This window comes from Lissotriton vulgaris, unplaced genomic scaffold (assembly GCF_964263255.1).
Source record: "Lissotriton vulgaris unplaced genomic scaffold, aLisVul1.2 SCAFFOLD_2008, whole genome shotgun sequence".
In the NCBI taxonomy this organism is placed as follows: domain Eukaryota; kingdom Metazoa; phylum Chordata; class Amphibia; order Caudata; family Salamandridae; genus Lissotriton; species Lissotriton vulgaris.
In genome coordinates this window covers 1-16,437 of record NW_028247682.1, presented here as the reverse complement: position 1 = coordinate 16,437, position 16,437 = coordinate 1, and the positions used below count along the sequence as shown (strand labels likewise).

General features: G+C 42.6%; 1 protein-coding gene across 1 annotated transcript; it reads left to right on the top strand.

The window, feature by feature from the left end:
• Positions 1 to 9,552: 9,552 nt before the first annotated feature.
• LOC147665076 (olfactory receptor 2D3-like) lies at positions 9,553 to 10,485 on the top strand. Its single transcript, XM_086949776.1, has one exon. It carries the CDS (start codon positions 9,553 to 9,555, stop codon positions 10,483 to 10,485), a length of 933 nt encoding a protein of 310 aa, XP_086805902.1.
• The last annotated feature ends 5,952 nt before the right edge of the window (positions 10,486 to 16,437 follow it).

The window sequence follows — 16,437 nt, the reverse complement described above, 5'->3', positions numbered from 1 at the left end:
AAGTGCCACTTCTAGAAGTTGGCATGTTTGTGTAATTTGTGTCTGGCGTGTGATTGGCTGGATCTGGCTGGTGAGCCTGGCTTCAAGAGTCTGTGTTGGTCTGCCCAGGTGGTGAATGGAGTGAATAGCATGCTGATGTGAGGGAGGGGTACACCTGGGACCTGAATAGGGCTGGGTTTTCCCTCCACAATGCTGGCTCCACCCCCTGTGGTGCATCTGTTTTCCCTAGCCTGGCCAGTGAAAGGAGTTCCCCATAACCAGTTGCAGTTGGTTCTCACGCTGCCTGCACCCTGCTAGACAAAGGATTTTGGGTATAAAAAGAGTGCTGTGACACTCTCAAAATGTTCTTGTTTCTGATTCGAATCCTGCCAGGGGCGTGCTGCTGCTTGGGCCCAGGGGAAGGCTTGCCTCCCTGGGCCCTGCCCAGCCCCTGGATACCTGATGGACCTGGATGCCTGGAGGATCTTTTCTTTTTTGGGGTCCCCTTTGCTTCACTTTGCCCCAGGACCTTTGTCTTTGGATCCTGTGTTTCTGGGGCCCTTCTGGTGATAAGGATCATTCATGTGGGCTTGCCTATGCCCCCAGCGCCTTGAGCACTCTATTTTCCTTGCTGGGCAGATCACTGTTGTTTTCCCTTGGTGAGAAGCACTCCTGCCCCTTTTGTGCGTATTTGCAATTTCTTTTTTTATACGGGAGCCCACCCCGTTTATGTGCTCCTTAGCAAGTGCCCACCTCGCTTCTATATTTTGTTTTGGTACCAATTGTTCAAATGTTATTTTGTTATATGTAAATATTGTTTGACAAAAGAAAATAGATATTGTGTAATTTTGATGTATATGATTACAATACAAAAAATTCCCTAAAAAATGTTTTTGATTACTAAAAAGAAAAAATTATATCATTTATGTGTTTGGTGTTTCTTTAGAAATTTAACCAGAAGATGAACTAAAAAGTAAGACATCAGATCAAGTCATTGTAAATGTGTATAGTGGAGAGGGATAATTGACGGTATCCTTGTCCTTAAATAATTACGTTCAAATTGAACACCATTGGCATCACTTGTATTTTGCTTAATGTATATTCACCCAGATGCCTAGTGGTTGATTGGGTTCCCCCTGTTTTTGTTAGAGAATAAATTGCACTTGCTTAGTGTGAGGGTTCATAAAGGATTTGATCCTTGGTCCAAAAATTTTGGACCACAAGAAAGTTTTCTTGTATTGTGTTGTTCATCTGTGGTTATCAATGTGTGTGATTTATATATTTATGTTTATAATTATTGAGGAAATAAGACATTTTTTTCACGTTGATACAGCTACGATTTTGAGAGAGAGTTCATTATAGATTCGACACAAGATATGTCAGAACCAATTACGGTGACTTATAGTACAGATCAGATAAATGCTTTAGTATCTAAAACACCTTCGCTGCTGAGCGGAGATAAGGGAGAAGCCGTAGTTGCTAATGTAGACAAAATTGAAAAACTTAAACAACTTAAGAAGAAAAACATACGCACACAACTGCAGGTACTCTCTGAACACCTTAAAAATAACACCATTCCGGTAGGGTTACAGGTGAAAAATATTCCTGTTATTTTCATAACTGATAAGACATATTTGAAAGGTTTTGGGGGAGTAGGTACCAAATGTTCAATTGATTGGATGGCCCTTTCAGTAGAGACGGCACTTAGATTGAACGAAGAAGAACTGAAAACCATTGCGGAATTGGAGAAAGAGATCCTAGGAGATGGCACCATTAGAGATGCTAAAAAACTATTAGAGGCAGCTAATAAAACAATTGCAGACTTTACCATTCACAATACCAATTTGAAAATTTCTAAGGTAGCAAGAGACATAAAAAACTTCAAGATAGATGAAATATATCCATACTTAAAGGACGATGTCTTTACCACCAATAATCCTAACTCATTGAATCTGCAGTATCAAGGAAGGTCCAGAAACAAATTTATAACGTGGTCAGATACTTCATCGGATTCCAGCCAAGGATCAAACAGTGGCTATATTCCCTACCAACAATATCCTAGATCTAGAGCTCCTTTTTTCAACAGAGGAAGGTTCAGACCGTGGGGAGGGGGACCGAGATGGCGAGGGTACAATTATCAAGGGGATATATACCCACCACAGATGGCCTTCCAATCAGGAGACCAGTATCAAACTCAGGAAACAGAACCCTTTTGAACCAGGAAGAAGACCTACAGGCGATAACACTGCAGACTCAGGACGAGATAAGAAAAGAGACTATTCCAATTTATAATCTGTCCAATTATATTTTGTCTGAACATGAAATATCAATTTTATCTAAGGGTTTGACATTTGTCCCTACTAGATTACAAAATCCTATTGATACGAAGACTGAAGTTTTGGCTTTTCTAAGAAAGATAAGATTGAAAGCTTTCTTTTTAAAACATGAGAGCCAACAAACACTTAACATCAGTGGACTCCAAAATAAATCGAAATTTATACCTGAAAGCATCCTGTTACCTCCAGAAATTTTAATATTCGAAAATCAGGTACTTAGAGATTTGGATTTACTCCATAATAAAAAATGCTTCTACAAAACCAACTGTAGTAAATTAGAAATGCTTGCACTTAAAAATCTGGCCCAAAACATGAATATTACTGTGAAACCCGCAGATAAAGGGGGTGGGATAGTACTGTGGGATACTGTGAAGTATGAACAAGAGATTAACAATCAACTCTCTAACATGGTATTCTACAGAGAATTAGACGTTAACCCCACTCTACGACTGAAAGAACAAATCAGAAATATTACTCAGGAAGGCTTGGACTCGGGTTGGTTATGTAAAAATGAATTTGATTTTTTGAATAGCGAACATAACAAAATTCCGAATATTTATGTTTTACCTAAAATTCATAAATCCCTTACGGTTCCACCAGGGAGACCCATTGTGGCAGCATGTGGCTCCTTGTTGGAACCGTTGGCACAATATGTTGACATATTTTTATTTCCATTGGTGAAGGAAATACCGTCATATATAAGAGATACGATGGACTTGATATCAAAGGTGGAGGGGTTGGACTTTGATCCTACGAAACAACTACTCTCCACCTTTGATATCGAATCACTATACACGAATATACCGCAGGAGGATGCTCTGAGTGTGTGTGAGTTTGCTTTGGATTCAAGACAACGTCCCCATCAAGTGCCGACTGAATTTATTGTCCAACTGGCTAGGATCTGTTTAAAAAATAATTTCTTTAATTTTAAAGAAAAATTATACCTTCAGATCTCAGGAGTCGCGATGGGTTGTAGCTTTTCACCGGAAATTGCGAATCTAGTCATGGATCAGTTTGAAAAGAGATGGATATATAGCGACACCAACCCATTTAAACATCTTTGTGGGCTCTGGTGTCGCTATATAGATGATATTTTCATGATTTGGAATGGGGACTCAGAACAATTGAAGGAGTTCCATACTTGGTTAAATAACAGAACCCAAGAGTTCAAATTTACGGTGTCTAGTGATCCCTTGAAAATAAATTTTTTGGATGTTTACATTGAACATGAGGAAGGGAAATTGATTGTCGGTTTATATACTAAGCCGACGGATCGTAATACTTTACTTCACTTCAGTAGCGGACATCCTAGGTCACTGAAAGAGAATTTGCCCTATGGGCAGTTTCTTCGTATTCGAAGAAATTGCAGCAACAAGGATCAATACTTTCTACATGCGAACCACCTTAAAGAAAAATTGATTTCTCGTGGATACCCCAAGAGATTAACTAAAGTGGCACTCAAGAGAGCTTGGTATACGCCCCGAGAGACTTTATTGACCCCTAAAATTAAAGAGCAGAATGACACTCCATTAACTTGTGTATTGACATATGACCCTAGAGCGAACAAAGTGAAAAAGATAATCCAAAACAATTGGAAATTACTAGGAGACATAGAGATACCCAAACCACTCTTTGCTTTTAAGAAGGGCTCTAATGTGCGTAATCAATTGGTAAGAGCTAAAAGCAATCCAACTAAACCAACATCTACTACTATTAGGGATTTACTTAAATTACCCCCAATCATTGGCCATTTCAGATGCCACAATTGTGTGGCTTGTGAGATGACAAATGATTCCAAAGAGGTTAAGATCAATGGATACACACATATTCAGAGGCATTTTTCCAATTGCAATACCAGAAACCTGATCTACTGTATCAGGTGCCCATGTAATCGCTTTTACATTGGACAAACGACTCAAGCTGTTAAAGCGAGAGTCTTACAGCATAAATCTAGAATCAAATGTTTGACCTTGGGGGCTCCTTTGGTCGAACATTACCAGACAACTAACCACACATTTAACGACATACATTGGTCTGTACTTTGTGTGGTTACGAACAGAAACAAAACAGACACTGAAACCAAACTGAACCAATTGGAGGCAAGACTCATTGAGAAATATCAGACATCTAAAACTGGAGAGATGAAATGTGGTCCCTGATAGGTTGATAGTTCTTTAGGGATAGCAGTCGTATAAGTTCAACTTTGTAGAAAGAGAGTACCGTGATGTGCTGTTGTGTGAAGTCGTAAGAATATAATGAATTGATTACCATTATTCTAAATGTCTGGACATATTTTATGTTAGGTGTTTTTAATGGAATATTGTAGTAAATATTGGTTGTGCTGTATAATTTAAATTATAGATTGTAAGAGGGGTACGGTCTCACACGGGTGTTTAAGAGTTAATAGGTATAATATTTGGGATAATTTGGTATACTAGTAATTGTTGATGTTTTTTGCTGCTATCACGATTGATTTATTGATTATTTTTCGTTTTTTAAATTAATTTTCATTTTTATTTCTCAGTTTTAATTCAAATACACTTATTCATCCTTTCCATGCATGCCCACGATATATTCAAACTGTGTTATCGACATTAGCTGTCTAATCGGCAGCAAGTAGGGTTGTTGACATTAGTGGTGACGAACCCTTAGCACTCTGTGGCGGCCATCTTAGTTTGGGTCGTGTTGTTAGGCTCTAGTCCTTCCTCGCTGGCAACACTTTGAAATTGGCGCGGAGATGTACGTTAGATCACCGTAACTGTTTGGTAATCCCTCGGTGACCGGGAGAAAGAGAGAAGAGTTGGCGTGACTTGGAGACGCTTGACGGGGTTGGTTGGTTATTTCGACCGGACCTTTGTTTGGATCGGACCGTGGATTTCTTCACGCAGGGCAAATGCCAGGTACACCTTATATTGAGGGTGTAACATGATGTTTGGTCGCATTTAGATTGTAAACAGTCTCGAGTTTAAGAGATGTTCTCAGACATCGCCAATGAGTAGCGGCTATTTTTACATGTTGAGGACTTGTAGGCACTCGATAATTTGTATTAATATAGCTGCATGTGCCCTCTATGTCTGCAGACTTAAGGGGAAAAGGGGGACCTACTTCTAGGATTAATTACAGTAGTATGACCTTAATGTCCACAATGGCAGTTTGGACAGGGCAGGATTTTTTGAAGCATGGATATAAATATGAGTGTGAATTATTTTACACATGGATAATTGACCTTAGGGTGAATAGCTAGGATTAATGGTATTTTGTTACTTTTGATTTAGTTAGTTTTGATTGTTTACACGTTGACATTGCAGGGTGCCTTGCTAATATGAAGATTGGCCTAATGAGATACTTGGTGTGATATACCAAAGCGAAGAAGAATTCTGATAATTAACTGGGAATATTTACCAGAACTGAATGTGGTAGGTGACATAATGAATCCCACGGAGAGGTGCGTGGTTTGTCTTTGGTTTGACTATTAAAACGATGCATGTTGACATGGTGTAGTTAGGTTATAAGGGAAGTGTGACTAGAGATTTGGTCCTTGGTATTTCTGAATATATTCACTTGGTGGTGGTTTCTCTCTACAATCACATTGGATTTTATTTCCCTTTATTTAATTTTATTTTATGGGTGATTCTTTATTAGAGACCCCAACCTCAGGAACTATCTTCTCCCTCTAGAATGGTAGTGGCACCCTCGGGTGCCTGTGTCCGTGTATATAAATGTCATGATAATGTGATTAAGTTTATTGCTTATTTATTGTAATTTTTGATTTCTTGTCATAGGTAAAGTACTGCTTATTTTGTCTGCCCATTGTCCTGATGAGGCCTGAAACTGTTTGACAGGCCGAAACGCGTCGACAGTTGATTATTGATCTCGACACACTTTGTTTCACTTGGAAGTAATAGGAGATATATGCTCGAGGGGTTGGAGTGACTTGAGAAGCCAAAAAAACATTGAGTTGTGCTTCAACAACTCCCATAAACAATTGTGGTGTTCGAATAAGGAATTAAGGATATAAGAGACATTTCCAATTTTTCCTTAGTTGTAAGCTATTGGGCTTCAGACAGAACCCATGGATTAAGGGTTAACAATTGTTCAAATGTTATTTTGTTATATGTAAATATTGTTTGACAAAAGAAAATAGATATTGTGTAATTTTGATGTATATGATTACAATACAAAAAATTCCCTAAAAAATGTTTTTGATTACTAAAAAGAAAAAATGATATCATTTATGTGTTTGGTGTTTCTTTAGAAATTTAACCAGAAGATGAACTAAAAAGTAAGACATCAGATCAAGTCATTGTAAATGTGTATAGTGGAGAGGGATAATTGACGGTATCCTTGTCCTTAAATAATTACGTTCAAATTGAACACCATTGGCATCACTTGTATTTTGCTTAATGTATATTCACCCAGATGCCTAGTGGTTGATTGGGTTCCCCCTGTTTTTGTTAGAGCTGTTACTGTCATCAGCTGACCAGCAAGCAGTGGACAGCTGCAACGTTTAAGTTTGCGCTGGTGGCGCTCCCCTGACTGGCGCTGCTTTGGCAGCGCGCCTTGACATTCTGGACACAGGGCATTTGAGCCCGTTTCTTGAGATGGCCAGTTGGCCAGGGGGCTGGTATGTGATTTCTGCGCAATATGATTTTACTATGTTTATAATGGTAATTGCCTAATGTGATTTTTGCGCAATGTAATGTTACTGTGATTGTGAGGTTGCTTTACCTGTGTAGGTTTATGTTAGTGAGAGTTTACTTCACTGTGAGTCACGTCCCTAAATATGATTTATTCTTAGGAGGCAGAGTCTAATGTGTTTAGACTAGTGAAGAGATTGCTTACTGTATTTTTACCGGATAGGCCCAAATGTGAGTTATGCGTAATGTGCTATGCCATTATGCCTGTGACATCTCTGAATGTGTTTTATGCATTATGTGTCTTACCTACACCTCTGAATGTTTCTTTGCATCATGTGTAATGCTTCTGACCTATACCCCTAAATGTATTTTATTCTTAGGTGGTTGTGTTTTGCCTACTATAGTTTATACTAGAGAGGCAATGTGTCCATGCGTGATGTAGGCCTATGGTTATTAGTTGTGCGTAGTGCGTAGTTACCAGTGGTTACTGGTTGTGATCTTTTATTGTTATTTTGTACTACACTTATTCTAAGTTCTAGAAGAGCTATTTCTACTAAGTGCTGATTCTGACAGTGGCCCACGTGGCCCTGTCCTGATGTAAATAATCCCGTGTGAATATTGCCCGTGCCAGTTGGCACCATGTATATTTTGTGATTACTATCTGATGTATTTTTACAATACAAAAGTTATTTTTATACAACCTTGTGTGGAGTTCCTTTTGTGGTGTGCCTAGGAGGTTGTTGCTGTTGTGTGCGTGCGCAAATGCTTTACACATTGCCGGGATAAACCTGTCTGCTCGTGCCAAGCTACCAAGGGGGTGAGCAGGGGTTATCTTGGCGTGTGACTCCCTTGCCCTGACTAGAATGGTAGTTTCTGCCTGGCTTTGGCGTCAGCCTTAGCCAACCAGAAATAGCCAGTTCTAACAGTCAGATTGTGGGAGGCGGAAACACCACCCTTAATAAGAGTGTGGAAGAAAGGTATGGACTTTTGCCTGGTGCTAAAAATAATGGTCTTCTAAGCTAGGGCGTGCTTTGTATCTGGAAGCATAGGGGAGGTCAAAGCGGGTGCCTTCCCAGTTTATAAATGCAGCCTTGTCACTGTCACTGATCTTGCCTCAATGATTGAGCACCCTGTACCTAGGGGCCACAACTCACCACTCCCGGTGAATTTCAGCTCAGACCCGTCCTCAATTACCAGCAAATAGTTTATATCTTCTCCAGCCAACCTTCTACACGAATGGCTTCTTTTCCTGAAGTCGACGTCTTGCTGTTGTGTATCACATTGCGTGTGGTGGTCCCCCGAGCGCCAGCTCTGTGGAAGGTTCTCAGAGGATTGCTGAGCTCTCTCTGAAGTTCCTGCTCAGCTGTCCTCGCTACTTTCTTCCTCCTTTCGTCTGGCGCTGTCTTTGGAGCCCCACAGTTTCTCTGAAAATTGATGCTGGGGCTCGGTTGGACAGGACAGCCAGCATTCTCGTAGGTCATTATGGCGGTCCACAAACTGCCAGTTGATGCCTTCAGCAGCTGCTCTCGCCTCTCCCTTACTTCTCTCCGTCCTCTGACGTAAGTTTTTATTCAGATTTATATTGGATTTTATGGGATTTAGAAGGTTGAGTTGAGGAGCCGCTTCAGCCAGTGACCATCTTCACTCATCGGCAAGCCATGCCCCACCTGCAACTTCTTTTTGATGTCTGTAACATAGCAGACATCCTCCCCCAAAGCATTGACTGAAGTAGCCAACCTCTGCTATAGGGCTGCTTCTGTGTTTCACTTCTGATGCATGGAGGAAAACCATGCTGTTTTTGGTGGTAACACACCTGGTCCTCCTCCTCAGTAAAGTTCAACTTCCTGCTCAGATTTAGCATGCTTATGGGAAGGAAATGTGAAGAGCAGGGATGTGAAGTGCGGGTGCGGAAAAACCAGAGCCTTGGTTGTGTGCTACTTGTATATGGCTCTTAGTACAGGGGTTGCCGGTGGCATTGTTTGCAGGTGTTTGAAATTCCACTGACTCCAACCTGAGTGTGGAAATTCCACCCCAAGTGTTGAGAATCCTCCCTGAGTGCAGAACGTTTGCACGGGAGCAGAACCTCCACAGTCATTAAGTTATTTCTTGTAAGTTAATTTGTGAATATTGAAAATTAGTAAAGTTAGACATTTGGTCTAACTCTTCCTGTGTGAGTCGGGCCCTGTAAGTTTGCCTTAGTGAATCAGGTATTTTGTATCCTCAAGAAACTAATCTTTCCTGTAAAGATTTGCAAAATTGAGAAACTCCAATAACTTTAGCAAGTTTGTGTACTTTTAAATAATGTTCTTGGTTAGACTTTTGTTGCTAGAGTATTCCCGCTGTAAAGTGTTTTACAGAAAATTCTTTATCCAAACACTTTCATGAGATTGTTTCATTGCATTCTTTTAAATTCTTTGTAACACATGCATTTTATGATGCTAGCAAAGCTTTGAAAAAGACGACACAGAGTTTGTGCAGCAATGTTTCTGTATCTCCCATATAGATCCATTATGTGATAATAGCAGTGAAAGAATCACTTAGAACACTAATACATCATCTATTTTTACTAATATTTCTACAGACACAAAGGAGGCAACTACATGGAGAAGAGGAATGGAACCCTGGTGACTGAATTCCTACTGCTGGGACTTTCAGAGAACCCCAAAATAGAGACTTTTCTCTTTGTATTATTCTTAGCTATATATGTGGCCACTCTGTTTGGAAATGCTATCCTGCTCATAGCATGTGTCTATGATCAAAAGCTTCATACTCCAATGTACTTCTTCTTGGGTAACCTCTCCTTCATAGACATCTGCTACTCATCAGTGACTGTACCCAACATGCTGAGACAACTCCTTGGGAGGAAGCACATAAGCTTCTTTGCTTGTGCTGTCCAGATTTGTGTCAACCTTCTCCTGGGTTGTACAGAAGGTTTGCTCCTAGCAGTCATGGCTTATGACCGATATGTGGCTATTACCCTTCCCTTGCGTTATACAGTCATTATGAGTAATTCTGTCTGTCTCTCAATGGTGATATTCTGCTGGATTAGTGACGGTCTCGTTGCTCTCATTATTACAATTACGGCAGTGCGTCTGCCTCTATGTGGTAGCAATGTTATTGACCATTTCATTTGTGAAGCCACAGCTTTTCTTAAAATCTCCTGTGGGGACACCTTTTTCGCACAGATGGTGATTTTCTGTTCTGCAACATATGTGCTTGTAATCCCATGTATTTTTACCATCCTCTCCTACACCCGTATCATCATCACCATTGTGAGAATCCGCTCTGCGGAAGGCAGGTACAAAGCCTTCTCCACCTGCACCTCTCATCTGATTGTTGTCACCATATTCTACAGCACCGCCATCTCCATGTACTTGAAACCAACTTCAAAAAACTCTGATAGCCACGATAAAATGGTCTCTGTATTTTATACTGTCAGTCCCCCAATGCTGAACCCAATGATCTACAGTTTGAGAAACAAAGATGTGAAGATGGCTCTGCAGAAAATTATACAGAGAAACATTTTTGAATGAATAAATGCAGTACATTTTTATGGTGGGTTAAAATTCTTGTCTTTCCTTCTCTAGGTCATTTTATACAGTGGCACATGCCCATTGGAGGTAGAAGGGTCATCTCATTAGTGGGACAGGTCCTTCAGGCAATGAGTTAATTGCCACCACAGTGACAGTTGTGAAGTATTGATAAATACCCTTACCAGCCACAAGGACTTTTACAACCACCTTTTTCTTGAGGCTCATGAGGGTACAGATTGGACCCATAATGCCAAATAAGTATTTTAAAACACAAATGTATATTTCAAATTACACTTTTGCATTTACAAAGGCAGCTGCATTCTGGTGCAGTGCCTTTAATGGACAGTGCATGCATAATGCTCAAGATAAACATGAAAACAAACCTAATGATCCAGAGTTTCCACCAATAGGGAACACACTGCCTCCGGATAGTAGGACACACCCCTCGACTACCTCCTCAAAGAAAGAAGTGAAAATGCTTCTGATTGATAGATTCCTACACTAATAGTCTTCAAGTCATTCTGCTTGACAATTTTCCTGGGGACATCTCCGGTTCTTGAATCTGCCTGGCTGATGGGTTTATTGTATTTATATTGCTCCTTGCTTATACAATCTTGCCTGTTATATGCACTTGTGGACTGCTATATGTACAACATTCTGATGCCCTGATGAGTCATAATCACGCTAAATAATACTCCCCAAAAACATAAATGAACTACTTATTGAAAGCATCATCAGTATGGTATGACTCATACCATGCCTAAATCATGTTAGGCATGGTGAGTTTCCCCAAGGCCATCAGTGGAGGTTCCAGCACTCCTTGCTTGTGGGGTTTCTGGAATGTTTGTCAGCCATGTTTGGCTTCAGCAGAGATCTGTCTAGATGGTTAAGGAAATAACAGATGCATTGCATGTGTCTGGTCTTCCTAAGATTCAGAAAACACCTATTCGTGAAACCTTTGGAAAGCATAAGAAAATAGTCTCTTTTAATAGTATTCCTACTCTGAATTATTTCATAATGTTTGGAATTTCCCAGGGTTTCATATTATAACCAACTCAAACCTTTATACTTAAAACTGTATTCTCCATGGAGCTCTTTGGTCACATCAACCCAAATAATTCATTTTCTGAATATTGAAAAGAAATACTAAGGATTTATTTCCAGGAGTGTATTTATAATGGTCATCATTTACATTTTACATTGACCTGAAAATGCTTTGCTGTAATTGTACCGCTTACTAAGAGGGCTGGCTAATAGGTATATTGTATCATTGTTGTTTTATATATTTTTATTGGCACCTTCGATTACTCATTTCTATTCACAGTAACAGTTGCACAGATAGAAACAGGTTGTCAGCATAGACAATTCAGAATTTATATTATGCAACTGGTCAGCAATGAGTGCTGTTTTTTCTATTTAAGAGCATAACAACCCCAGACACCTACTGGCCCTACACCCATCCCGCCCCTTTCCAGATAGTCAATATGCTATGAAGGCAGACCCACTGGAATTAATGATATAATTCAAGCATCATAAAATGTAAAGATTGCATCGAGAAAAATCATGCCTAAACCTGAGGCAAGATGGTGACCGACTGACACCGTCGCAGAGACGCTCTGCTGGGTCTCCCCTCCTATGATGACTCTGGACGCCTCTGATCACTTTCTGGTAGTGGGATAATGAGGTTTTGCTAAACCCAGCTTTAAGCCTCACTGCAGCTTGTTTGCCCAAAATAATCCAGACCCATGCAATGAGACAAACATCACAGGTAGCATAAAAGGCCACTTTAATCGAAAGATCAGCAAATTTCATAAATATCCATAAAACCTACAAACACTTATATTTATCACTTATCATCAGAACCATAGAATTTGCATATTGTACCAAAACCATATCATTTGTTTATGAACTTATTTGTTTATAACTGTATTGATCCAAAACCAATATAACTTTGTTTTTTCTTGAATTCCCCCATGTTTCAAAATCTTTCACTTTCCATCTTCTCTTTTCCCCCATACTGTACCTCCCACCACCCTCTCTCATGAAGGACGATCAAGTCCGCTCTAGACCTTGACCTGCCCTATTCCGCTGTACCAAGATATAGGATACAAATCAATCGCCTGTCGTACAGTGGCATATTGCAGGTATAACAGCTCTGCTTAATCAGACAATAGTTTATTAACTAGATACCAGAGGGTCTAAAAGGAAAACGCCTAAGAGTATAAAGAAGTACCCCAAATCACCCGTACCGCTAAATCAATGCAACACAGGAGATTCTCAAAGGATGAGGAAATAACCCATCAGTCACCATTCGGATCCGCCCTTCATCATTTGGGATTTTATCCGGACCACCCGTCTGAGAAAATCAGTGTCACACTCAGAGGTCAACCCGGTGGTTAGGGGGTTCCTCAGAGGGTATGAACACTATATGGCTGAGATACCCGCCACCCCCTCTCAACACGATCCCAAAAAGGAGGGAAACCGGAAACAGTTCTTGAAAGTTTTTGGATGTGGGAGGGAGTGACCCTCCCGCGGCCGTATTTATTAAAACAAAAAATTAAACATTAAACGTTTCATGTTATGTACAATTTCATTATCACATTGCGATGTTTGGCTAACCTTAACATATTCTCTAATACAGAGGTTCTCCTAGCCGAACTAGCATCCTACAAAACATTCTCTATAACACTGAAATTGTACATCCTAACGTTTAAGGGCCAACGGCAAGGTCATAACCGGTGTCAAGATCCCTAACCAGACTTACCCCTCCCACTTGGGAGGGGCGACAGCACAGAGGCTTACCTCAAGTGCAACTACTAACAATTTCCCTTGACTTGACGGGGGCACTTAAGACTCGACGCCATTTAAAGGTCGTTCGAAGACTTGTGTGTGGTATCTAGAAGGTATCGTGGACCTCCCCCCACCCCACACAACTTACCGCATCTGCCGTCGCAGATGACACTGGCCCCGGGAAATTCCCCAGGAGGGGGCTGTAACCCCTCCTACAAAGGAAGGGGCCTTGACCGCCTTTCCTTTACTTCCGGCGACCCGCCCTTAGACGGGACCGCCTCCCCATTGAGGGGCCAATGGCCACCTCTCCCGAGCGCTCCCATCCGTGTTGGGTGACGCCCACTCATAGGGATCTACCAATTAGTGCTCACCGATCATGACCTTACCGCCTACCAAAAATAAATACGACAATTCTTTACTCAAATCTATGAAAACATTGGTCGCTATGACCGAAAGAGCATGCTTAAAATGCAACACTATATCAAATCATTTTTATTGTAACAAACTACACGATATTCACCATACTTTATTATGATCAACAACAAACTGATACTTTCACAGCCTGTAAACAAAACAGAAAAACATACTTATAAAATTCACTTTATTGCACAACAACTTGCTGTCCTCAGGGGCTGGTGGGTGGGTCAAAATTGGCTCTTCGTTCTGTCCCGAGCTCACGTGTAGCGAGGAGGTGCAGCTTCGGAGCACAAGAACAAGAGGACGTCTTCTGGTCTTGCGTCTCTTTTTATCCGTCTTCAGGGCGGGCGTAAACCCGCCCCTGCCCGCCCCGGGGGCGGGGCTGGCTACGTCGGTGTCTAGGCCAGCCCACTCTAGGGCGGGAAAAAGCGCGCCCCGGCTACGCCGCTTCGGGCATACCAGCCGAGACGCGCCTCCCGCCCAAAAATGGCTTCCCGGGGGGATCGAGGCACTCCGCCATACGTGCGGGGGGACCGAGTGGTCGCCCCTTTCCATATGGCTGAGATACCCGCCACCCCCTCTCAACACGATCCCAAAAAGGAGGGAAACCGGAAACAGTTCTTGAAAGTTTTTGGATGTGGGAGGGAGTGACCCTCCCGCGGCCGTATTTATTAAAACAAAAAATTAAACATTAAACGTTTCATGTTATGTACAATTTCATTATCACATTGCGATGTTTGGCTAACCTTAACATATTCTCTAATACAGAGGTTCTCCTAGCCGAACTAGCATCCTACAAAACATTCTCTATAACACTGAAATTGTACATCCTAACGTTTAAGGGCCAACGGCAAGGTCATAACCGGTGTCAAGATCCCTAACCAGACTTACCCCTCCCACTTGGGAGGGGCGACAGCACAGAGGCTTACCTCAAGTGCAACTACTAACAATTTCCCTTGACTTGACGGGGGCACTTAAGACTCGACGCCATTTAAAGGTCGTTCGAAGACTTGTGTGTGGTATCTAGAAGGTATCGTGGACCTCCCCCCACCCCACACAACTTACCGCATCTGCCGTCGCAGATGACACTGGCCCCGGGAAATTCCCCAGGAGGGGGCTGTAACCCCTCCTACAAAGGAAGGGGCCTTGACCGCCTTTCCTTTACTTCCGGCGACCCGCCCTTAGACGGGACCGCCTCCCCATTGAGGGGCCAATGGCCACCTCTCCCGAGCGCTCCCATCCGTGTTGGGTGACGCCCACTCATAGGGATCTACCAATTAGTGCTCACCGATCATGACCTTACCGCCACAGGTCCGGATAGTTGACCGGCTATCCGGACCCCCCACAAAACTCCTACCTAAAGGTCATGCTTTAACGATTTTAACCAAGCTAAGAAGTCTCCTATGAGTAACTCATTCCCCACCCTCGACAAATGCACACCATCCCTCAAATACATACTGTCATCATTAATACAACTATGCGAGATCGAATGCAATGTCTTGGAACGGAACAACCTACTCACTTTATTATTCAGCTTCCTAACAGAATGGTTCAAAGCAGGGGTCGAAATAGCCCCCCGCCACACTTTTCGTGGGATCATATGAGACCATGCAATTATGCACCCCGGAACTCTCCTCGCTAACCAACTTACCGTGGAAAGCATAGCCTCCAGGAGAAGTCGTCTACCGGTGGTGACCAAATCATTGCCCCCCAAATGTACTATGACTAAGGACGGCGGTGACCTCATCCGCTCTAACAAACCCTCAAAGAATGCTTGAAACTGGTCAATACAGAGACCGCCCCTTCCGTAGAAGGACACTCTGTACCCGTATTCCCCAGGTACGTGAATCATGTCACCTGCTTTGAATACGTCTGCGGCCCGTCTCACGTATGAGTGGCCCACGACCCACACCTCCTTTCTCACAGCCGGTGATGTGCGACCGCTGGCCTGGTGTTGGGTCGACTGCACAGTCCGCCCTGCCGCGTAGGCTTGCGCAACTGAAAACAAACAAAAGACAAGAAGCGTGAGTACATGATTACAGCTTCACAACATGTGTAATCGCACATACCTCTTATAACAATTGGAGGACCAACGCCCCACTCGTTTCACTTGTTCTACATTAAGACCCCTGGCTGTAGCTTCAGTGGCAGCCCCTATTCGAAAGGAATGGGTCCCAAATTCGCCCGGGTCCAAGCCCGCTGCGGCAATGGCCATTGCAAGCACCCGCTGAAACTGAAACCTCGTCAGTGGGGTGGCGTCTGCATGCCTTAACAATGTCCCCCCCCATGATGCCCCCCTCCGTGCTAGGTAATCTTCTAAACACTGTACCGGACACATGGAGGACCCGGGGGTCCTGCGAATGATCGTGCAGTCCCCCCTCCCATCTTGGTCGGTCTTGGACCTGAGAAAGGAGACAATCATCGCATCGCCCCTGATCTGAACATGCTCCCTGCACAAGCCCCCCGCCACATCCTGTTTGTTCCTTGCAACCAGCTCACTTATTCTCATAGCCCCGTGAAATGCCAGCGTAAATGCAGTCCGGAACAAACAGGTCTCGAAAGGAGACGAACATGTGTTAGGGAGTGTGGCCAGTAACTGGGACAACCTATCCAGACCTATCGGTCGTCTTACGTCTACTCTGCGACCCTCTAGGCGTTGCCACCCACGCAGCGCCTTTTGTACTGAAAAAGACGCTGTCGGGTCCTGGATCCCGTGGGCCCTGGCAACAAAGGAAATGGCGGCAC